The 25,422-nt window shown below is 42.4% G+C and overlaps 1 protein-coding gene across 1 annotated transcript in view; it reads left to right on the forward strand.

Moving 5' to 3' along the window:
* Positions 1–18,973: 18,973 nt before the first annotated feature.
* Positions 18,974–25,422, forward strand: part of NUDT14 (nudix hydrolase 14) — a gene marked incomplete at its 3' end in the record, with an annotated part of 58,121 nt that continues 51,672 nt past the window's right edge. The window contains exon 1 of the mRNA XM_082000824.1: positions 18,974–19,377. Coding sequence (XP_081856950.1) covers positions 19,297–19,377 — 81 coding nt within the window. The 5' untranslated portion in view covers positions 18,974–19,296. The remainder of the gene's footprint in view (positions 19,378–25,422) is intronic.

Raw genomic sequence — 25,422 nt, forward strand, 5'->3', positions numbered from 1 at the left:
TCTCTTCCTATTTGAAAACATCTCTTGCTGAAACACTCTTTGAGGAAAATCACAAACGCAGGAAACAGCAGCTACAGTGCCCCGTGTTTGTCCGTATAGAAGGAATGTGATGATATAATTTTGGAATGTGCTTTCTTTCTCAGGTTTTTGTTTTGGTGGTAGGAATGTCACTTTCTTAAAAAGTAAAGCACATTCTTGGCTGTTCTCTCCCTTCCCCTCCTTCCAAATTTTGCCTACAAATCAATATTCCCATCTCCTGCCATGTGTTTTTCCCAACCTGTCAGATACCATTCTCATGTTACTAGTACAACCATCTGATATCAGGCGTTCCAACAAGCAATTATAAATAGTCATTTACCATTTACTATTAGCTAGAGGGCTTATTTATATAGATATAAGTTTCAAGTTGTTTGCTATTTTAACTTGAAATCATTATTTATTTGCATTTGGCATAGAGGATTTGACCATTTAAAAGATGTCCATTTCCATCGTGCTGCGGTAAAACCCCAAGTGAAACCTTAGTCCTCTGAAATGAACCATAAATACCTCATGTTATCTGTGTAGAAACCTTAATGATTCTGTGATTCTGTGATTTTCAGAGGAACCCAAAGGCACGAATCTGACTGGGCATCTCTCTTACAGTTCTGCCTGAGAGTGCCCATTTCCCAGTGGACATAGCCTTACAGCCAGATAACGTTTGTCTGTGCAGGTGAAGCTGGCTAAGACACGGAGATCTCCTTTGCCATGCTTTTCTGTTGAACTGTCACTTTTTTCCCCATTTAAGCCTAATCCATGTCTTATGCACTTCTACTACATCACATCCCCTATTACATCATGCTTTTATGCTTCTACTTCCAATTGTTGTTAAGACTAAGTCAAGGTTAAGTGGTATAACAAACCAGTTCCTCAAGGCCCTCAAGGACTAATGCCCCAAAGGGACGGAGATGCTGGAGAATGCACCTGCACTTCGAAGAGGCAAACCCTGTCTCATCATGCCAGGCTGTTGTCTCTGGGAGCACCTTCCATCTCATGGAGGAACGAAAATTCAAAATTGCCCAGGAAACAAACCTTCAGACAGAAGAATTTGAGAGTTTAACACTGTTTTTCTCATCTGAAGTGGCTTCCCGCTGTGGATCTCAATGTGCTTTGCAGATGAGCAGGACAGAAATGATCCTTTCGGGGAACAATATGGGGGAAAATCTACATGGTCGGAAGGTTCCCTTGTCCATATGGGGAAGATGAGTGTGGCTTTCCCAAAAGACAATGCTGCTGCCTCAGGAGCTTGTCCTGCAGCAGTCTGGGACCTCTTCAAATGGCAAGTGGATCCCTGCTGCTTGGAAAGACAAAATGAGCTTCTTGTCCACCCTAGCAGCCAGAATCACGGTGTTTAAATTTTGATACTGAGAACAGCAATGTGTATCAAAACAGTGAGCTACAAAAATCTTACTGATCCATAAAAACAACATGTTGTGTGCTTCAGCAATGAACACCTGGTAAAGGGTACAGTATACAGTTATACAGAGTAACAGCAGGGCATTGCCAACATGGGAGTCAATTCAAATGCAAAAATGTTGATTCCTGTGCAAATGAAAGCTGACTCCAGAAAGCTGAATCTTAAAGTCTTCTTGTCCTAGTATATCTTATGTCTCAGAGGTGACATGATGTGTTTCCTAGGTTTTTATTCTCAGAGAACAACAACATTAACATCAGTCAAACTGCAATTTCTGATCAGGATCATCATGTCTATACTAATGAACCCAGCACTACTGAAATCCAATTCACTGTTCTTGATCTACTGTTCTGTCTGATCTCCAGGGTAATTTTCCATTGAAAAAGCTACTGCATTTTTTAATCATAAAAGTCTTCCCTTTTATTGAAGAATGTTTGACAAAAGGTCAAGGATCTGTAATTGGACAGAGGATCAAAATTATCTAATATAATCAAGGACACTGCAAGATCAAATATCGTCTTTGCTCTAGCAGAGTCATTGCTACAAAAGAATTAAGAGGCCTGGCTGGGCAGATGTAATCCTGCAAGCATCAGCTAATATATTTTCTTAAGTGTTCTATACTGGCTACAAAATGATTATGCAAAACCAGAGGCTTCCTACTGACTTAAATCAGGATTGTGTGTGGGTGTAAGGGTGTGCCTTCACTGGAGCAGCTTACATGGCAGGGGCCAGAAACCCAACTCAACACGTCTCTGTATTCTTTAACAATTAGATAAACCAGTAATAAGTTCATAATTGCAATTCCACAAGGTAATTTCATGTGCCTGGGAGATGACAATATGCATACGATTAAAAGAAGAAAGCTTTTCATCCCTGCAAACTATCTTACTGAATAGTCTGGTCTTTTCTATTTGCAGCACACAAGCAGAAGGGAGGGCAGGGATCACCCTGAGCAGCGTGGAGGTACCAAGAGGGAAAGAGGGAATCCTCAAGGCTGTAAATTCATTGAGTTGTAAATTCATTGAGTTCAACAGAAAATATGGAAACGCAGCTCTCTGATATGCTACCTCTTCTTAGCAATTTTCAGTGTTCTGGTTGTATGCAAGAGGAAATGTCTTGGGATAAGGTTCTTAGATCTAGTATAACAAATAGAGTATGAAAAATCCCTTTTACTCTGACCATCTTTCAAATCGCAAAGCAGCTCAATTTCTGAATTATTATCTTTAAGCTGTCTTTCAACTTTTCTTTTTCCCCTGACAGCTTTACATCTCTCTGTGGGTGGAGGTCTAATGTCGGCACATGCAATTCTATACTTTAATCATTTTTTAACTACAAGATCAAAGCAAGTAGGTTTTTATTACTGCAGTGTCCGATACTTCATAGCTTAACTATTGAATGTCAGGCAACAGCTCTTCTCAATGCACTGCATTAAAATAAGTCTTTCCAGCTACGGTCCCCTTCCACCAAGAAATGTATTAAAGAAAAAAAAAGAAGACTATTTTATTAATCATAGGAAAATTAGTAGTCATACAAATAAAACATAACAAACTCGTTTCTACATTCACACTCGGGCTGTGCGAGCAGTATATTGCCTAAGAAGAAACCCTGTGTCAGACATCGTTAACATCTTCATCTTACTGTGATTTCTAACACTTTTCTTCACTTTCCCTGCTCCCACACAGGAACCCAGAGAAATTAATACCTGGCCCGCAGCCAGACCCTCTGGGTGAGTAGTGCCCCGGGTGCCGTTGCTCTGGCCACGGCAGTGCAGAGCCATCGCTCCAGAAGAATGAAGGCACCCTTTCCCCTCCTGGTGTCAATCCCTCCCTAACTGTGCCCGAATCCGGTCTGTGCTACAGGTCCCTCTCTGCTGCTCTGTCTACGGGAATTCCTCCCACCTATTTGCTGGTGTCTCGCCCGTATGGGTGGATATCACAAGCACAAAGCTTTCTGGGCTGACTGCACACTTGTTTATTGACACCACCGGCTTCGAGTTTGGGACAGTAACTGCGAGACAGCAAAGTTTTGATCACTCGTTTTTACTTCTGAAGAAAAGATTCCGCTTACAACGCTACGCGACTTGTTAACATGTTCACTCCTGCTCACGGGGAAGTGACTTACTCTCGCTTAGCAGTCTAGAGGAATTTTAACAGCGTCTTTTTGCGACTACAGCATAAGCTCTGAGCTGTTCCGCACGCAAACCACCTCAGGCACCCCGGGCAGTCCTGCCGACCTTCATCGTTCAGCTGCTCCTCGAGCACGTGGATTCGCGGGGCTGCCCTTCCACCCGAGCAGAGCACGCGCAACGCTTGCGCTTTGTTGTCGGGTTGAAATCCTCCCAAATACTCCTCTGTCACAAGCTGTTCCAATTAAGAAGGCATGCAGTAATATCCCTAATTACGTTTTACTTTGATGAGAGATCTAGGCATTTTTTAAAAATGCACGTTGTATAGGGTTCGGAGAACCTTGATTTCAATTCTTTGCATATTTTGGCACGAGCCCTGTCTCCGCCCTTCGGCGGGGTCCAGGCCCCGCAGGGGCACGTGCATCTCCTGCTACAGGAACCCAGGCTCTGGGTGCCAGACGCCAGCAGAGCAACGTGGGGTTATTTTTTGCTGACTCACCCCAATGCTAAATCTGCGAGCTCTGACAGCTCCAACGCAAGAAGAAAAAAGACCCTGAGCTCTCTGGGGGCTCGGACAGAGGGGTCCTGCTGTAAAATGCTCCCTCAGAGCTGTCAGGTTCAAGCGAGTGCTTAGAAGGAGATTTATATTTTGTTGATTACAATGGTAATAAGCCACAAACACAAATTCAAAGAGTAAGAGTCAACCAAACCCATGTTCTCTTTGAGTGAGATAAAATCTCTACCTTTTACACGCCTATCTATTGATGTGTTCCTGGATAAAATGTGTAATTTTAATTAACTGAAAGTACCTACCTTTTATATTGAACTTGGTGCTAAAAACAAAGAAAATCATAGAGCAAAAATGCCATGTTGGCTGAGTGCATCTTTCTTTTGTGCTGAGAAATTGGTATGTGCACTGCTCTCCTCTCAGTCAATACACATTACTGTGTAATCGGTGACTACAAAAATATCCACATCACTTTGCTAATTCTCTTGCCAAACAGGCACAAGCATTTATATGTTCTCTGCTGCAGGTTCCACAGATAAATTTCTTTCTATTAGTGAAGCAGCTACGGGGAATGCAATTATCCCTAAAATAAGGAAGGAAAAGAAGAAAACCTAAAAACAAATGTGTCAATACAGAACGAAAGTTAAGCACAAAGAAATTAGATTCTTCACTGTAATTGTTTAATACTATTCTAGTATGAAATATTTGTCTCTATTATTTAAGCTATTGTGTCAAAACCATCTCCATTTAACACAGATATATGTAAGTACGGATGGAGGTATACCTATTATATTTGTCTATGCATACCTCAAGAATGCTGTGTTTTTGCTGGATCTCTCAGGATTATTTGGTCAGTACAGATCCCTTGATCATACCAAAGAAGAATTTTAGGTCAGGAACTTATATTTACACTGAACCAAGAATCTGAGCAAATGAGTGTTTCACCAGAGCTAACTTTTAGTCTCCATCCAGACCCGGGTCTCAGACACCCCTTCCTGGATATCCTCTGTTGTCTCTGCCCAGTGGCTTTGCCATCTCACTCTCCCTTTCAACACCACCCTCTTGTTTGGCCAGCGAGACACATTGTTTCTCTAACTAGATCAAGGATTTTGCCAAGTCCTGTTGCTTCCACTTCTGTAGCATATTTAGAATTCCTCCAGCCCTCTCTATCTCGAAATTCTTGGCCCTGCACAACTGTTTTATTTTGGCTGCTAGAAGCCCGCACTAACCTGACCAGATTTTGGCTAGCAACACAGTTCTTTTTAACCATGTCTTTTTCCCTGGGCACATCCGTGTTTACCAAGTCTGGTGGTGGTGGAACCAGTACAGTAAAACTCAGCATATAAAGACACCGAGGAAAATCCATGCCGAGTCTTTAAAACAAATAAAAATGCCACAAAACAGAGCTGAGGACATGGCTTAGCCTAAGACACAGGGTTTTCTTGGTTTGGGGTTTGTTTGGTTTTTTTTTTTTTGAGGATACCTGTATCTGTCTACTGACTACAGCTGTATCTGTCTACTGACTACAGCTTCTTTTTGATGTTTCCAAAATGTAAGCATACGATGCACAATTTTAATCTTTCCTGCCCAGGTTGCACACAGGTGAATGCCCACAAGCAACTGTCTCTGGGTAATGGCAAACATGATGCAGAGACTCTGGGATTCTCCCATTAAAGCTGCCTGAGTTGGGCTATTACAGCTAATAACGTCTGTTAATACATTAGCGGATTGCTGGTTTAATGCACACTGGTAGATAAATGTAGATGTTGGTATTGGTGATGGCAGTGATAAAAATGTAACAGTACAAATGCACTCTCTTCTGCTGCAAATCACTTCTTCCTCTGCAAACTCTCCCAGTGTTCTAAGTAAAATTCAGCTTCAATTTTAGTAGCAAACCTTTAAGCAAAGCTCAGATAACATTTATCCCTTGACCATTTTTATCAGTATTATCTTCCTCCTCTGGTAGGTTAGAGCACTAACTTCATTTTCCTATATAGAAAATGCACAAGATTGCTTCCATTTAAGAGTTGCCTCAGTGGTTTACTAAAAGACAAAGTTCATCATTTTTTTTTTTAAGCTTTTTATAAAACCCATCTTGGCTGAACTTGGAAAATGTGACTACACAATGGGAAAGGGCAGGCCCTCCTTTTTTTTTTTTTTTGTCTGAACACAATGGCAGGATAAGGGAGGCACCGGCTCATTACAAGGAATAGACTTTAATCAAGCTGCCCAGCACCAACTATTCCTCTTCTACCACTCTAGATGCCAATGTTTGTTTTCTGTCTGGGAGAAGAAACAGACAACACTTTTCATTTTAATAAAAATCTTTCAGAATGAAGCAAACAGATGACCTAATTTGGAGGATCTACTACTTGGGTTTCCAAGTGATTTAGGAGGTAAAGATGACTGGAGTGTCTCCCCTTACAGCACTGCTGGAGGAGATTTAACGCTTTCCTGCTCAGTTTGCTAGCTGAGAAGCGTGAGGTCGATTGCGACGGTGTTTGATTCAGCTCTCCCTGCTACAACGACATTGCTGTTACTACCACTTACAGCTTGGCTTGAGTGGAAACTGCAAAATACGCTGCTATGGCTAAAACTGCCACTGGAAGGGTGGAAATTTGGTTTTATTAAACACATGTGGGTGCTTGTTAAAATTACTTCTGCAACTAAAACCAGGATTGCATCTTCAGTCTCACAACAGTCCCATTCTCTGGTACAACAGCATCCAGTCTTGCTAATTTTAAGGATATCACAAGTCTTCTGATATTTCGTTATCCTAATGTGCTGGATGCCTAAGTACATCAAGACAAGAAATCATAATCATAATCATAAGAAAGACTCATCTTTCACCTAAATAATTCATTTCAAGCCTACAAGTTTGTGCAGAAAAACACAAAAGCCTTGAAGAAAGACTCATAGCACAGGGAAACTAAAATGCTTATTTATTTTGAATCCTCATTATATCACTGCCAATCTCCAGGACTCTGAGGCTCGAGTGCTACATTTTTTATGTTGTTGGCTGACAGCAGATACTAACAACACTTGAGGGCTTCAAGCATCTTGTCCTGCCTGCATGTAGCATCTGACAACACAAGAGATTTACTTTATTATCTGTGACCAGGTAGAAATAACAGCCTGAAAACTCTTGTTCTGTTCTAGGATTAATCTCCTTTAAAGCCAGATCTCACACCCTTTTCTTCCAGCAGCACTTAACTCCCCAAAACCAAGAGAGAAAGGGGTAAGAGGAAGCATGTAGAGGCAGAAACACAAAACCTACGTCAGTCCTCGTTGCCCTGCATCACCTCACGTACCAAAGGAGCAGCCCTGCTGTCACTGAGCTGCAGGCACAAAAGACGCCAGCGCTGCAGGTTGTCCTCCTGAGACTCTCTGCTGGGAATGCAGGAGAGGCACCAGAGAAGAGGAGACAGGAGGTAGTGGATGACTGGAACCAACTTGTTTTCTGCCATGCGCTTCTCCCCAGATAAATCCCTACTTGCCTTACATCACACAGCCCGCAGCGGCTGAAACTTGTCCACAAACTTCCAAAAAATATCATATTAACTATGAGCCACCAGGAGGTGGTTTCCCTTGGAACTCATGCTCCAGTGGTGAATGATCCCCACTGTCAGAGACACACATCTTATTTCTCATTTAAAGTTGCCTCACTGTATCTTCCTACTGCTAATTCTTGCTATTGCAATGCAAGACAGCATCTCTCTGTAAAGGTGCATGAGGCAAAAACCAGGCACACAAAGATACTGCAATTCTTTTGTGAGCAGAAGCTGGGACCTGCTCTTTTGCCTGCCTGCACTACAGAATACAGCAGCTATTACTGCCAGCATGGATCTGCTTTTGAGGCCCAGGCTACCTGTGCAATGTAGCTAATGTACAAAAATAAATGGTCTGTTGTAAGGATCTTGCAGTAATATCTGGCAGAACATATGCTGGACACTGTACACCTTGAAGGTGACAAGCATGGGGTTCAATCTTTGTCCCAGAGCCATCCGCAAATGGATCAGACCTCATTTTCATAAAATCCTTGTTTATTCTACTGGCCTACTAATTACTACTATTAAAGCAAATGTTACCATGTATGTTCTCGCATGTGCATTACTAAGACCATCAACAACCTAGAGCTGCCAGGCACTCAGGTGTGTTGCACGGTGCTGTGTGCAAACATCTACACCCATCAGATGAGCACTTCTTTGACTATCTCCCCATTTTACCTTTGCTATCTCTTAGGGCAGTTCCCCGCCGTGGGCACTGTCCATTCTGATACCAGCTGCCCTCCTGTTTTAGGCACCAGCTGCCGCCAGCTCTGCACTATTCATTTGGCAGAGCTCTCACTCCCGAGCAGGCTGTTATGGTTATGGGCATTTTCCTCTGTGAAGGTGCTTTCATGTGCTTTTGGCCCATATCACCTCTGTGGGCCATGGAATATCCAGCTCCCTGGAACCACATCCCCTGTTCACTGCTGACATTGGGAACTCATCTGGATTCAAAGGTACAAGATGTAATTTAATATGCAGCTTTCTTCCCAAACATTGTAAACCACCTTGGGATTTTTTTACCATTTCAGAGGTGACATCCAGGAGAATGGAAGGATTCATTTTTCTCTACCAAAACTACAGCAACCCTCTGTCAGCAGAGAGTTTGTCCCATAAGGTCTATTGGGGCTGGATACGCAGCGCTCCTAGTGACATCAACAAGGATCATTCTGGAAAGGTCCTGCTAAATCTCACCCACAGAGAAGGTGATCAAAACAGCTGAACTCAAACATCTCATAATTCACTAGTCATGATCTTTTCTCTTTTTTTGTAGTTGTGAGAAAATGTTTTACTTCTATCCAGAGCTTTTAAAACAGTTTTTGTTTAGCAGTCTGTTGTCTCTGCTGGGGAAGTGCAGAAAACAAGTAGAGAAACACAAATTTGTTTTCTATAGATTGGAAATCTTTTTTTCCGGTCAGCTCCGTTACTGAGTCAGCTATCCGTGTGCACTGCCAAAGGAAGTAATGGGAGTTGTCTATATAAAACAGAGGGAGCACAAATCAACAGGAGAGAAAATTGGGTTTCTCTTGAGCCACTGGTAAAAACAAACTTATCAACGACGTAAAACGAGCCAGGGCTCACTGCAGACTTGCAGATTCCCTGTACTGTACTGATGATCTCTAAGTTGCATGACTGCTTCCCAGCTCTTTTTCCTTTAACCCAAATAGTATCAGCCTTCAGCCTGCTCCTCAGCATATCCATCTGCCTGCAGACACTACTGCATTGATTTTCAGCTGGTGCGTGTTTTAGAAGTTTTCTTCGCAACCTTAAGGTTGCCCTTTTTTTTTACAGAAGTTTAGATTCTGAAGCACGCTGAAGAAAACAATCACAGCAAAGAAGCACCAAATCTCTTGCAAACTCTCCCGTGATCATTGGGCATTCAAAGATCTACCAGCAGCTGTTAACGCAACGTTATGGATGTTTAGCAGGACTTCCTGTAGCTAATGAACATAGCTCTTTCAGTGAGGAGACAAAAGTGCAATGCTGTCCCAGGAAAATAAAAACGATGTAACATTCAGTCAGGAATGCACTTACTACATGGCCCGGAATGGTGAATTGATCTCATGCTCCTGTAACAAAGGTCTCATCTGTAGTCCCTACGCACGGCTGGCACTGGCGCGGCTTCAGAACGGGCGCGATGATCCTGCTCCCCAAAGGAACTGATTAGGAGGGACGTTCCAGGAGATATTCAATACAGACAGCAAAATCCAGAATGCCATTTACAGAGAAAAAACCCCTGAAAACAACAGCAATCTTAAATATCTTTATGTCTAAGAATGCCAACAGCATCATTTAACTGACAGTGGAAATAAAGGCTTTTTAAGCACTCCTACAAACGTGGTGTTCCTGGATTTGAAGCAGGCAGAGTGGATAGGGAGATGTTTTGGTGTGAGCATGGCACATGAGATAAAAAGGTTCAGTTTTGTTTTCCGCTACTTTCCTCTTGATTTTAACAGGAATTATACATGTAGGTCCATTTAAAATCCTACTGCTTACTTCTCCATGCTTTGTTGCACGCAGAATGCATCCAGGGATATGTGAAGCAAAATGTAAAGTTGTGAGGTGACCCAGTGGCGTTGGAAACACAGGTAACTTGTAAGAAAGGCTTTCGGCATCTTTTGCCAAATATTCAACTTGTGGCAAGAGTACAAGCAAGGGAGTGAAAATGTACTTGGAGTTTTGCTTCGTCAATACTATAAAATAAACCTAAGTTAAAATGGGTGTTGCCCAATCCAGTTGTCAAACATCGCTGCTGCAATACAAAGACAAATGTTTATTGGCTTAACTTCGAAACTGCAGTAAATGCTCTTCTATTCAATTAGATAAACAAATACAGTACTCAGTATATAATAGGGTCCTTTCAAGTAAATTATGCTTCCTAACTCATGTGTAAAAGAAAAATTACTTTTAATGTTTATATTCCTGTAAAATAAGAAACCATCAAGGCTCTCCTTCTGTTATATTCCAAATACATAAAATATAAAGAATGTTTAAATGATGTCCATTTTATGACAATGTGAGCAAAGCAAAGCAAAGAAGTATAGCCAGGCTGACATTCTAGCTTTTCCTCTCACTGTTACGAGAGAGAGGGAAAAAAATTCTCTGTTCTGTTCTCATTTACAGTAGCACAAATCCCCAGGAACTGCACTGACTTCGGTTGGTTATTTTGGATTTACGGCAGACTGAAAGAGATTAGAATTTGGTCACACATGAACGAGGAACAGAACATCCACATTCACTCTAAAGATATTTTCCTTTCTCACATACACAAAATAGCAATGCTGGCTTTAGCAATGACAGATTATGTGCTATTGGTTTACCTGATTGCCTAGAGATATTTATACAGGTACCAAGAGGGATGCCTCGGTGAAGAAAATACCGAGTTACCTTCTCCAGCAAATGCATCCACATCTATGTCCAGAAAGAACTGCATTCTCTACAGGATCAGGGCGTTAGGCAAAAGGCTAAAATGCATACATACAGCATTATGCACCCAGCGATGAGAACCACCTGTTTGTGAGTCTGTTCTATTGTTTCTGCCAAAGATTGGCTCCAAGTCATGGCAATCTCTCATGCAGATACATTAGCATACATGGACTGTGTATCTTTAAAATACCTAGTAGAAAACTGTAGTAGTTATTCTAGAGCACTAGGTTTAAAACAATATATAATTCCTGATCTTGATTGATGGAGGGCTTTTTCTTCATACAGCCTGCTTAGTTATGAGAATCTCAGATCTAGTCGCAGCAAAAAAGCAAAGCAATGAATAGCTCCCTATTGATTTAAAAGCAATGATACCCCTTGTACAGCACAAACCAACTTCAGATCCTCACGCCCCATACCGTGTCCATCTTGTTCATCCGGGGTGTGACATCCTTACACACAAGCAGGTAGCCAAACAAGCAGTGTCTTGCCTTTGGTCTTGACATCTATCAACATTAAATACACCTGCCTCTTCTATTCTGCAGGCTTTCTAAGGAAGTGGCTGCAGGCAAGGAAGAGGCATTAAGAGAGGGAGCATTGCAAAAGTAAAATGAAAATAGGATGCTCCAGGAGATCGACAGAGATTAGGGTTGGATATCCCTGTGCTCATTTTTACGGTGAGAATACTAATGCCCAAATGTCCAACTGAAATGCTCTGGAAACCTTCTCTACAGCTTCCAAGAATACAGTGCAAAATAATAAATCCAGCAAGGTGGTTCACAAATAGGAAAGAGGGGGAAGGGTTGATTTTTGTGGTTTTGTTTTTGGATTTTTTTTGCTTAACTATAACCAAAGAACTGAAAATGTCTAAATATGCAGAACATTTATTAAAAAAACACAAACAAAACATTGTCAAGGTTTCAAAGTCAAACACTGAAAAGTTGGACTCTCAAAACTGCTGGCATTAACATTTCCTATGTAAGATGCCTAGGATTTTATTTTTCAGAATCTTTATTCTTGTAGAGACCCAATCCCTTAAAGACCCAATCTCTAACTTTCCAGTGAGCTCTCAACAACAGATCAGCTCAACTACTTGCAAGTTACTTGCTAAATCACCTCAACTCAATCAGGCCAACCCCTAAATTGCTTCCCGACTTCAGGTCTCCTATACTGAAATCCTGCTGCCCCGTAGCACTCCCAGGCTCCATTCCCATGCTGTCCTTCAATCACACAAACTCTTTGATGAAAAGTTACACCCTTTTGAACTAGGTTGTGGAGAGCTTACACTGTCCTTCCCCAAAGCTCTCCTCCAATTCACTTCTAACCACAAGAATCTCACAAAAGCATTTACAGTGTTTTGTTCTGTGTTTTGACACTGATGAGCACAATAAAGTTCTGGATTCCTAAGCACTGCTCCAATACAAATAAATATGAAAATACTACAGCATGCCTAAAGAAGAAGAGGCAGGAAAATGGCCAGTTGTGTCTCCTTACCTTGCTATCTCATAAATCACATATACATATATTTATATTTAAATATGTCAAAACAGAAGCCGGGTACCTGCTCCCTACATCTGGTGGAAAAAACCCCTCTGACTATTTTTTTTTCTTTGGAATGTCTCAATTTACTGAATAGAAACATTTCATACAGACAAGTATTCAATTAAATTCCTTTGGAAAACAGGCAAGCTTCCACTGGAGCTATGCCAGCCCCAGCTTCTGAGCAGTCCAGCTGGTAGTCTCCTGAGGACCAGGGCTTACAACTAAAAATCTTGCTAGGCAAACTGCCTGAAGATTAAGGACCCCTGGGCTTAGAATGCCTGCAGTCCAGGGCAGGCTACCAGGCATAGCACAGTGTCATGGTGATTGGAGAGCTCAGATACCAGGGTCATGGCTAGAGCTATGGCCAACATTCAAGTATCCAGCAACTTGGGTTCCAGTCCTTTTTACAGACAATTTCAAACTATTGGAACATCAAGGTTCCCTGAGAAATCAAAATACTTTTCTCCTTCCAGCTCTATTGCATACATATGGGGCAAACAAAAGCAGATTCTTCTTATTCCTTTACTCTCCTTCAGCTGTTCCTTATTACCATATGTTAGTCTTGTTTGTTCCTTTGTACGAATTAGTTTGCAGCTCTTTCAGGAAAGACACCATTTTTCTACCTGTATTTGAACAGTTTCTAGCATAATGAGACCCAGATTGTAGCTGCACATGGTACTGTAATACAAACAACAAGGTGTTACCATTTTCTTTTCTCCCTCATTAGAGAGGAGCTTATTGAAAAATCAAAGTCTTCCTTCTAGTCATTTTCACTGTTTGCTGTAGGCAACATTTGTTGGACAGTAATTAAAATAATTTAAAAGTATCTAAATGTTGCATGCATATTTTTTCTTATTTTTTCACAGACTATGTGTTTGTTCTTCCCCCAGCTGAAAAGCTGGAAATCAGAATTTACTTCCCATGTTCTCACCTCCCTCTCTCTACTTTATACCACATTGCAACTTGTCATGTTATATTATGAATATCTTATGAACTGTCTAATTGACATATTAGTTACATATTTATGTTGAAGAGCTTTTTTTCTCCACTATTTTCAGAGATCAGTTTTGCGTGTCATATCCATATCTATATTTACACTGAATATATTTCAATTATTTTTTTTCTTACCATATTTGGTTCAAGGATTTTAAGAGTGATATGCCCTGAAAAAAGAGCTTTGTATCAGCCCTTCATTTCACAAGGCAGATGGATACATTTCAGCTTTTCTGGGAAATGACATTATTCTACTAGACACAGGTGAATTTTCCACTACAGCCATGAGACAGTACTTGACTTTGCAAATTAAAGACCAAGATGGTCCTTCCTCACTGAGAGAGACACACTTCGGTTTTCTGAAAACAAGGAGGAGTTAATGAAAACACCTATGGGAAACAAACTGAAATATTCCTCTAACTTGGAGTGGTGCATATCAGCAATACCACACACCATTCCCGGCTTGCTTGTGCTGTCAGTCCTTATGAACCAAATTCTGCAAACCCATATATGAATAATTACTCTGAGTTCTTCAGATTGAGGCTATTCAAGTGATTAAAGCAGCTCTGAACCAACTGATGGTGAATAAGATTCTTAGAACATGATGTTATGTACTGCAGTGCGGACATCTAATTTTATATTTCATAATAGAAATGTAAATTATTTAAAAAAAGAAGTCGTCTCTCAGAAAAGTTACTACTAAAATAAAAACGAATTTCTCTAGGGCTCTATTTACAATGCCAGAAGAATTGCACAAGCACGATTCCTGACTTTCATGAATGTAACCAGGGTGGTTATGCCCCAGAACTAAATAATAATAATTAAAAGCTAGATATTGGCAGCTTCAGGCTTGCTTTTCTGCTGGAGCCTGAGGCGTAAACTTTAGAAGGCAAACTTCGCAACAGTCACTTCATTATGGAAAGAACCTGCATCTGATCCCCAGAAAGGCACTCAAAACTAACGTTTCTGTGGCACGGATGGCCCACATGAAGAGAACAAGGTCTCACGCTGCCAACCATAAGGATTCCCAACGTGACATTACAAAATATACTGGATTTTGGACATTTTCATCCACCTTTCTCACTAAGCCTGTACAGCAAAGGTGTCCAACCTTCCCGATACCTTTATGTGACCTCAACAAAAACTGCACGTGGCCCAGGGAGCTGAGGAGGAGGAGGAAGTTCTGGGAGCAGTTTCCAGGCAGAAGGCAATGGCTCTGCTGGTGTCCCAGCCGTCTGCTGCTGGATGGAGCTGAAGCAGGCACGCAGTTGGATCCTAGGTCACCCAGCGCCCGCTGGCTTCAGCAGCCTCTGCTGGCTTTCTTCTGCCCAGAGCTGGGGATTCAGGTCATCTGTCACCCCAACATTAAAGCCTTTCTACTATATATGTGCCATTGCCTTGGCACAGGACCTGTGCTTAAGAGCTAACAAACTTTGCCATGGTTTACATTTCCTGGCTTTTTTTTCTGCAACCATAAGGGTTAGAAATCTTTTTATAAAAATGAAAGCTAGGAATTGCAAGTCAGCATGCTTTTGTACTCGCAGCATCTTAGTAACTACAGTACTCACAAATATCAAAAGAAATTTAAGAAAGTAACAATACTCTGCAATATATTAAGGAGCCCTCTCGAGTTAAGGAAGGCTCAGGACTCGATGATTTTTGTTCATGAGCAACGGCATGCCAAAGAGCGACGCGAGCCATGGCAAAGGATTCGACTTGATGATCTTAGAGCTCTTTTCCAACCTTAATGAGTCTATGACTCTATGATTCTGACTCCCTGCACACCAACACCCGTGCAGGCAGGTGGAGGCGAGAGGGTGTGCTTGGCTCCCGGAAAGCCAGCAGGAGAAGGGCAGTAGTGCCAGGCTCGCCCGGGAAGCATTCCCGGTTGCGTCCCAAAGCAAACAGCTATAAACCAAACTGCTAATGAGGATGCAACCTGACCCTCTGCAAAGTACATGCCCAAGGATTGTGCGTCTGCCTGTGTTTAAGGGGAAGGGAACGACTGCGTCGGCGGAAACTTCAAGCTTAAGGGGATTTTTTTAAACCACCAACAAAAAAAATTTGTTTGGATATTTTGCTGGTAATAAAAGTTACTCATAAAGTAACACAGAGCGAACACTGCTTTGAAGGAAAGAGATCTGTTAAACAAAGAACCTTACCCTGCGGAAAGAATTCCTTTTTAACACTAATGTTAATTTTTCATTTTTTTAATAAGAAATCCCAGTGAACCTTCCCTTAAGACTCTTCAGCTCCAGACAGGACACCTCTTTTTTTCCTGTCTGCCTGTTAACCTACTCTGCTGATCTTTCTTTCCAGGAAAGAAACAAACTTTTACTCATGTTTTTTGCTTTTCTTTATTAGGCTGTTTATCACACTGTTACAAAACCGTTGTCAGACCTGTTAGAGCCTGTGCAGGCAAAACATCTAGATTTTAGTATTTTACAACAGGAGACCAGCAGCTCCAGGAAACTAAAGAACCCATGAGGAAACCACTCATTACAACATTCACAATGTTATATATGTTATTTTAAAAGCTAAGGAAACAACATATAATACAGAACCCACTTCTAAGGAAGATAAAGGAATGTATTTAATGTCGTGAAAGGCAATCTATCATTCTAACACCTTCCCGTTTTTGGGGGAGTCAAATTAACAGTAACACTTAGCAAGGAAGATGTGACAGCACAAGGCAGTTGGTTTGTGGAAGCGTATCACCAGTAGCTATTTCAATTAGGAGCACAATTGTAAACCTGGATAGTGCTCTGCAAAGAAACTGTGATCGCCAAGAGTAACCCAGGATGTAAGAAGTTTGGGAACCGATGATCTAGGGACAGTAACGTAGAAACGTAAATGATACTTTATGAAGTAGTGTTAATCAAAACCAAAAAATTTTACAAGCAGTTAAACATGGGCTTAAACTTAAGTATCAGAGCCATCCCACTGAAACTGATAGATATGAAGACAGTACTTGAACACCTTGGAATTATGATTGTCTATTTCCACAAGTTTCTGGAGGAACACCACCATGAGTACTTCTGCTTTAAAAAAGGAGCAGACACACAGGGATGTCAAATAACACACAACAGAGTAGTTCAGAGATCTGTAAGCTGATCATTATCTGAGGTTATAAATCCATACGGGGCAGTGCTCTGTCTGAGCAAACATGCCTGGTCTCTCAATGTCCTTTGGAATCAAGCTACTCCAGCAGAAGTGGTGAGCACATGGTGGGCACGTCTGTCCTGGTCGGACTTTATGTATGAACAGAACTCTCTAGACCCCTGGGCTGAGAATATGAGTAGCATCTCTGCATCGTGTCTTCTCGTACTTCTTCCTGTGAAGCCAGTGCATCTAGAGCCAGATCACTCACTCTACCAGTCAGCACAGGCACGATACAAAAGTAGTGCAAGGGAACATGAAAGCAGGAGTGCATCCTACCCATTCAAAACTAAGTTACTCCCCTTCATTAATGTCCATTAAAGTAAGTGGGAGCTGAGGGGCATTTCCTTCTCAGGATTGTTCCTGGACTAGCAAAGGCAATGCCACTTGCTGCACAGGGTATCTAGGCCTTAATGAAGAATTGTAATGAAATTCAGGTCCAGCTGCTCAATGGTAGTCCCACTATATAGGGTGTATTTTTCCTATTTATTTTCTTAGTCAGATTTTACTTGTAAAATGGTAACATTAAGGCAGCTCCTCAATCTCGGCCTGTTAAATCCTTAGTTCTGCTAGCATATTCACAAATAACATTTCCCAATAAAGTCTACAACTTTCAATTGCAACACTAGAGCACTCTGAAATGTGTTTCCCTGCAACACTGCACTCAGTTGTTCCAGGTACATTAACAAGATCAGGTCTGTGACACATCACAACCCCAAAAGCTTCACACCTAAGGCTAAGAATGGAATAAGCAATCCATCACACCTATGACATGTTCCCCAAAACACACACACACTCAAAACCTGAAAGTGGTGTCAGAATGTTTATTGAAGAGGACAATCTAACTGGCTGAATTGACCTGGGTAGCCAGTAACTTTTAACAAAAGCAAACAGAGATACTGTAAACTTGCTGTGCATGGAAACTCTGTTTATACTTAGATTGGACTTGGAAGACTGAAATAATTTAATAGAAAAATACAGCTTACATTCCGAGGAGCTCTGAATGACCTGAAGATCATTCTGAAAAAACCAGAAATATAGGGACATATCCAAGGATGCAAATTGTTACAAAAATATTTTCAAAGTCAGCTAATAGAATACGTTTAGTTGCCTATTTGTTATGATAGCTTTGCAAATATGCTTTTTAAAACACACTTCTCAGTCCCACAAAACATGTTTTTATTTTGTTACTTGCATTATCAGAACTGATGGTAAGCATTCTGCAACATTAAGTGCTGCCTCATTTACTTCGTTGAGTTTCGTAATTGTGGGACCTGTTCTTTTTAGCCATACCGACAACACTCTTACTACCACATGAGAGGATAATGAACTTTCTTAGTCATGCAGTGGAAGTAGACTAGAAGAGAAAAAAACAGAAATAGATGCAAGAAATTTCAGATTATTCTCAGTGTGATTGATATATTGACAAAATAATTTATGTAGCAACTAAAATAGCTGTACACTGGAACATCTGCATGGAACGTGAACAGAAATCAGAGAGATCATGACTACGACAAATTGTGAGCTCTTGTTGCTCTTGAATCTAGAAAATCATTATCAGGAATATTAAATCAGCAAGGGGAATCTAACCTAATGTTGCATAACAATGATCAAACTCCTATGAAAATCAGGCAATCATTACACCTAATAGTGATTTGTTTAAAAAAAATGGAAGTACAAAGGGAGAGGGTAATTATTTTGTAACTTTGTTGACTAAAAGAGCCAGAGGCATCTAATGAAGCTGCGTTTATTCTTCTACAACGGGCCAGTGCATGGCCAGGTGACTGGAAGCTGACCCTGAGAGGGAAAGTTTGAGAAGCACCGAATGACACATTGCACTTAGCAATGAGTCTGTATTTGTACCTGCATTTTCCACACCACTGACATTTTGTCATAAAAACGCCACGCAAGCAGATGTAAGAGATTGTGCTTTTACCAGCAAGGTCCTCATCCCGCAAAACCTTAAGTACAGCCAGGATCAGCATGACCTGTGGCAAAATTCAGCACAGAGGTTACATCAAGTCTTCAGAGCAGTCCAGGTTTCTTTTTACTGCAGGGTACCCCATGAATTTTGGTGTAACGTGTGGAAATAACTCACCCCGACAGCATTCGCCCGCCTTTTGAGAAAAGAGCATCACAAATAGGTGGCTTTGCGGAGTAAAGGAGACCAGGCCCATCTGTGCTGCTGCCGCGTCCCCCTTTTGGGGGTGAAACCCAGCATTTCGGCTCATTTCAGAGGGAAGGAGGCAGGAGGGCGCCGCAGCCCCGTCCCGTCACCGCTCCGCGGGCCGGCCTGCCGGGGCCGGCGCTGTCGAGCTCCGTACCGCGCCAGAGGCCCGGCCCCGCGCCGCAGCCGGCAGCCACCCGCCCGGCCGCGGGCACCGCCGCGGGCTCTGCGCGCAGTGAGGCCGCGCCCTGCCCGGCTCGTTGGGGCCCTGCCCGGCCGCGCTCAGCCCTGCCCGCCGCCCTCGGCCCGGCGGCCAGCGGCTGCGCGCGCCTCCCCTCTTCCTCTTCCTCCTCCTCCTGGCGGCCGCCCCCCCCAGCAGGGATGGAGGCCATCGAGGAGCTGGCGCTCAAACCCTGTACCTCCTCTCTCTACCTACGGCCTTTCCGCCTTTGTTACCGGCAGGTGAGTGGCGCCGGCAGCTCGCCCCTCGGCGCCTGCCCAGCCTCTTCCCTCACGGCCGGGCCGGGGCGTTCCATCCCCCCGCCCCTTCCCTTCGCCGCGGTCGGGCGGCGGGGCCTCTCCCGCCTCGTCTCGGCGCGGAGGGGCGGGAAGACAAGGACAAGAGCGAGCCGGCCGGCTGGCGGGCCTCTCTGGTGTCCTGTTCCGCCCCCCCTCCCCCCGTTTCCGCCATTTTGGGACACTGACCGTGTCGCCGGGGGAGCGTGCGCCTCAGCCTTATGGCGCCCTGCCACCCCACACTGCCCGGGATCGCCCTTCAGGCGGTTGCTCTGCCCCTGCCCGCCCGCCGCAGCCCTCCCTGGCCGGCGGGGAAGGTGGGACTCTTGGTGGGCAGTGAAGGCAGCCCGAAAGACTGGTGGCTGTAGATAGCACTGCCTTGGGGTGTGCCACCAACTCCAGCTCTTCCACGGATGCACGAAGCCCCCAGGTGCCCAGTACCTCACCGGGGTCTGGAGCCATCTCCTTAACCCCATTCTGGTTTTTCGGTTCACCTTTGACCGGGGCATCTCTCGATATGGGCCTTGCATTTGATGCTGATAGTTTGCAGACGGAGCCCATTGCTGGCCAGCCCTTAGCATGGTGGGTTGTTGCTTACATTGACAAGGTGTGCCGCTGCTCTGCGAGACCAGCCTCGGCACCGGCACGTGGGAAACAGGGAAGGAAAATCCCTTTACTTGTCATGTTTATGAAGAAATCCCTTTCCTTACCATGTTTATATCAACATCAGTCACCTTTCAGAGGATCCCTGAGAACTGGTACCTCCAAGAGTTGCCAGGAATGCAAGGCGTGAAAGGAAAGTCACTCCTCGTGGCATAAAGTGCTGCATGTTCCTTGAACGTTTTCTGCGAGTGAGGTCATGCACAAAACTGGTTGTTTCTCTAGCTGACAATGCAGTGTTGGCCGGTCCAGGGTGAGCTTTTGCCCAGGTAGTGTGAGGGAAGTGGAAATGCATAATAATTTAGACAGCCTTAGAAATGCACACTGCAGACCATATCTTCTCTTATTCATTCTTTGCTTTGCTTAAACACACCAATTGAAAAGGCAGAGGGGGAATATATATGGAGGAGGTGTGTTTTGAGATATGATACAGAAAAGGAAAAGCAAGGATTCAAATAGCTTGCATCAAAGAAGATTAACTGATTTTTTTACCTTTTTAAAATTCGTTTTGTACAGGATTTTGCTAAAGAAAGCTCTCTTCTCATTGGTTGGTATAAGTAAAACATTTTATTTGTGAACAGCTGAAAGCTTTAGACTGAATTAATTATTTCTTTCCAATTATCAGAAGAAAATCTGAAGAACATTCTTTCATGTTCTGAATTTTTGTTGGCTTCTTTTGTAACTGACGAATCTTACTTCTTAATTTCATTTTCATTTCTGAGTCATGCTCTATTTACATGAAAAATGTGATTTAATTAAAATGTACAAAATGGTATTACAAAATTACATTTAATTGAATACAAGTGGTTTAAATGTGATGAGCATGGTAAAGAAGAAATAAGGATATATTTGGTCACGTGCTGTGATTTGACAGAGACCAGCATTGCCACCAAAAGAAGTAGACTTGCCCTTTCTGCATGTCTTGCTACTTCTTCTGCTTGCACAAGTGTTTGTGCAGCAACATAGTGAGCTGGATCAGGGATCTGGTCCAGGTCAAACCTACTCTGGCCAAAAAAAAAAGTTATTTTTAACCTAATCAAGGCCTCTGATGCAATTCAAATGCTTATGCTGGGAGAAGGGAGGTGGTAATGTGGTGGTTAGGGATGAGTGTTAGGGGGCTGGTTGAGGGCAGAGATTGTTTCTCTTGGCCACAGCACTGTCTTAAAATGAACGTGAAAATGTAGTTTATATGGCTTCTGTACACAGAAGCTGGCTTGGGTCCAGCCTGGTGAGAGCATAAGCTGAACGAGTGCACAACTGTCTGCACCTGACCTGGGAGACAGGCCCTACGTTTATTAAAAACACATTTTGCATTTAAAAACTGACTTACTAGCCAGAGGAAATGCTAGGTATTTTTAGTCATTTGACTAGTTGTTTCAAAGGCATTTAAGCCTGCTGAAAACTCCATTAAATACCTAAACAGTTAAGTGTCTTAAATCTAAGGGAGTTCGGTGCCTGATCTGCTTAAGCATTTTTGAAAATTCCATCATTCATCTAAAACTGGAAATTATTCCCAAAATCTAGCCCTTGATCTTAATGGTTTTATGCTGAGTAGATCTTCCCCTTGTCCAACTTCGTTTTATTCATTAGCTGGGAAAAGCAAAGAAACTTTTCTTCTTCTAATTGGTGCTTTAAGTTAGAGTAAAATTAGTTCTCCACTCCATGAATTCCCTGAACCTGCTTGCTGAACGTAACCCAAATATACTAAAAAAGTCTTATGAATAACAGAAAAATTTAAATGAGGAAAATGTCAATGATGGCATTCGTTGCACTATGAAAACTGAATCTGGTTTGGATATTTACTTCATGCAATATGTGGCATCATGCTGTAACTGGAAGGTTTAAGGCAATCTTACAGGTACTTTTTGTGAAGCTGTAACATCTCCCCTATAATTCATTGTAATATGAGGAAGATTAATTGATGCATAATTTGTGTTATATAATATTGATGAAGGATCATTTAGAACTTGAAGACTGTGATTTTGACATCTGTTTTCAAACAGATACATTCCTAAAATAGGCATTGATGCTTCAACATAACTTCTTTATCCAAGGATGTATATAGAATTAGAGTTTTTTATTTTACTAGTTTTGTTTTTTACAACTACTGCTTTTATGTACGAACAGGAAATTGAAATAATTTTTACATACGTGTAATTTTAAGGTTATTGCTAAGCATTCATGAACACGTTACAGCACTGATGTGTAGACATTTCACCATGAATGTGTATGTTGCAGCATTGATTCTAAGACATTTCATGTAAAAATTACACTACTTGTGTGGAGGTAATTTTGATCCCATTCATGATAGCTAAACCAGTCGAGTTTTCAACAGTTAGACATAAATTTAGATATAGGTGATTTATATCACAGTTTACCCTGCAAGTCTGGTTTTATCCATTCAACCTGCACTGCACAGAGTTCTAAACCATAGTTGCTCTAGGAGGTTTGCACACCACCAGAAATCCGCAAGACATCAGAAAGGGATCCTGGAAGAGGGTGAAATCTAAAAAAAATGCTGAGGATATACTGTTGTAAGCCCACACAGGTTATGCATCTGAAGAAGATTGCGATCACACCTGATCAAGAGTGGAGCCAGAGAGTCAGACGGTTGTCTACCTGTTCGTCAGAGGCACTTAACACATTCAAAATTGTGGGCCCAAAGACTGGATAAGTGTTTTGGCCAGCTGAGTATTTTCCTTGGGTATCTGGATGTTTAGATAAGGAGTTGTGGAACAAAGGAACAAAGTTGTATGTACTTAAAATCAAGTCAGGCGGTTACTATCATGTTAGACAAAACTCCAGCAGTGTCTTTCTAGGCTTGTGCTTCAGTTCTAAGTTCCCCTTGTTCCAAGAGCTTGAGTTGTCCTTTGGATTGGACCTGTTACATTTGGTTACATATAGAAATACTCTTCCAGAAGATCATGAGAAAAAAAGTGAGGTTTCTGGCTATTTAACTTGTAGTGATGATTGTCATAATTCTTAGCAGTTCCTGAAGTTACAGCAATTTATGTGGTGGATCTGCTCTTCTAACAGAGAGGGTCATGAGATCTTTTTGTATGAGGTCTTTCATCTTTCTTTTCCTCTGCCCACCCATATTGTTTTAAATAAAAGTAATGAGCATTGCATGTTTCTTAAAAACCGTGAAAGTAAGTGTACACCCGTCTGAAAGAATTCCAGGTTTTGAACTGTGCAGATGAAAAGCTGGACATGAGCTGGCACTGTGCGCTCGCAGCCCAGAAGGCCAACCGTATCCTGTGCCGCATCAAAAGCAATGTGGCCAGCAGGTTGAAGGAGGTGATTCTGCTCCTCTACTCTGTTCTTGGGAGACCCCACCTGCAGTCCTGTGTCCAGCTCTGGAGCCCTCAGCACAGGAAAGACATGAACCTGTTGGGAGAGAGTCCACAGGAGGACCACAGAAATCATCAGAGGGATGGAATAGCTCTCCTATGAGGACAGGCTGAGAGAGTTGGGGTTGTTCAGCCTGGAGAAGAGAAGGCTCTGGGGAGACCTTACTGTGGTCTTCCAGTACTCAAAGTGGGCCTATAAGAAAAATAGGGACAGACTTTTTAGCAGGGCCTGTAGCAATAGGACAAGGGGTAATGTTTTTAAACTAAAAGAGGGTAGAGTTAGACTAGAGATAAGGAAGAAATTTTGTACAATGGGGGTGGTGAAACAGTGGAACAGGTTTCCCAGAGAGATGGTAGATGCCCCATCCCTGGCAACATTTAAGGTCAGGTTGGACGGGGCTCTGAGCAACTCGGTCGAGTTGTAGATGTCCCTGCTTGTTGCAGGAGGGTTGGACTAGGTGACCTGTAAAGGTCCCTTCCAACCCAAACTGTTCTGTGATTCTGTGATGGAGGCAACATGCAGCTTGGTGTTAGGTATCCAAGTTACAAGTAGTAGCCTGGCTCTTCAGATAAATCACTCTACCAAACACTTTTTAAAATTATTTGTTCTGTGTTTGTATAGTGCAAAGGTAGAAATGGAAGTGCAATAAAAGGAGTCAATGGAATTCAGCAAACTGTAAGCAGATTTGGTTAGGGCCAATGTGAATGAGAAAGGTACAGTTTAAAACTATTCTTCAAAATAGACGTCTGAGAGCTCCTCAAAACAGACCTCACTTTCTACTTGGGATTTTCAGCTCTCAACCCTTTCCTCAAGATGGGGCCCTCAGTCAAATAAGCCATGTTATTTTAAGTGGGGTAGCCTGAGTGTGAGAGATGGACAAGGTACCTCACGTAGCCTGATGAATATCCTCTTCATTTTGTCAGTAGGAATCCTGTTTACATATTTTTGTTCTGCTTGGTACTGAAAGAAGAGGATTCATTTATCTTACATACAGGATAGCATCTGGCTAGTTTTAATGTGTACATGCCCCCAAAGTGCAAACTGATTTGTTGTCTAAAGTGGCTTTCTTTTTTTCTTCAAACTTATATCACCTCCTGAAGAATTGGCTTCCTTACCAGAACTCCATGGTAAATCTCTTTTCACTTTTTCCTATTGAAGTTTTTCTGCTTTTCATAAATAATTTATTCAAGAGACCAGAGGTATGGCTAATGAGAGATTAACTCAATGCCCAAGGGCTACGGCATTTCCCTGGGATGTGGTAGAGTCAGGCTGCAAGATCTTGCTTCAATTAATATTGCTTCCCACATCACAGGACAGCGTGCTCACTGCTGGGAAACACATTTGTGTGTAAATCTTTGTCTCTCTTTTGTGTTATGTTAGCCAGGCACTGGCCTGTGTATTAGACAGACAAAAAAAATACCAAGTTTAAGAATTCCGCTGGGACTTAAGTCATGAAGTAGACTCTGAGTAGTAACAGTTGAGCAGAGTTAGGATTTTGGGCAGCAGATCCAAATGGGAATCTGGATTCAACACCTGAGCAGGGATTTCAATGGTTCTGCATGTTCGATTTGGACCATAATGCAGGGCTTTGACAGAGTGAGCTCTCGTGAATCTTGCTATAGTAATTTAAGAAGTTACTGCATGCAATTTTTTGTTCCCATGCTAGTGGTTATTACCCTCTGAGAATCAGCAGAAAGGAAAGTAGTTTTCCTCCAGCTCTTACTCTGCTGTTCCAGTTCAAACCAACCTCCGTCAGCCCTTTAAGATAAATTACTGAGCTTTGCACAGGGCTAAGTGAAGTTTGCCTTTGCATATTCTTTTTGGTGACCTCTGTGCTGGGGACAGTATCCTTCAAGGGGAGGCAGAGCATCAGCTGGGGAAAGCATCTAGCTGGGGGAATAGTATCTTGAGCTGTTACAGAAACTTTTGTGTAGAGCTCACATATCAAAGCCTTTGTGGATCTAGCCCAGACTCCTATAG

Source organism: Phaethon aethereus, assembly GCF_964289735.1.
Source record: "Phaethon aethereus genome assembly, chromosome: 5".
Taxonomy (NCBI): Eukaryota; Metazoa; Chordata; class Aves; order Phaethontiformes; family Phaethontidae; genus Phaethon; species Phaethon aethereus.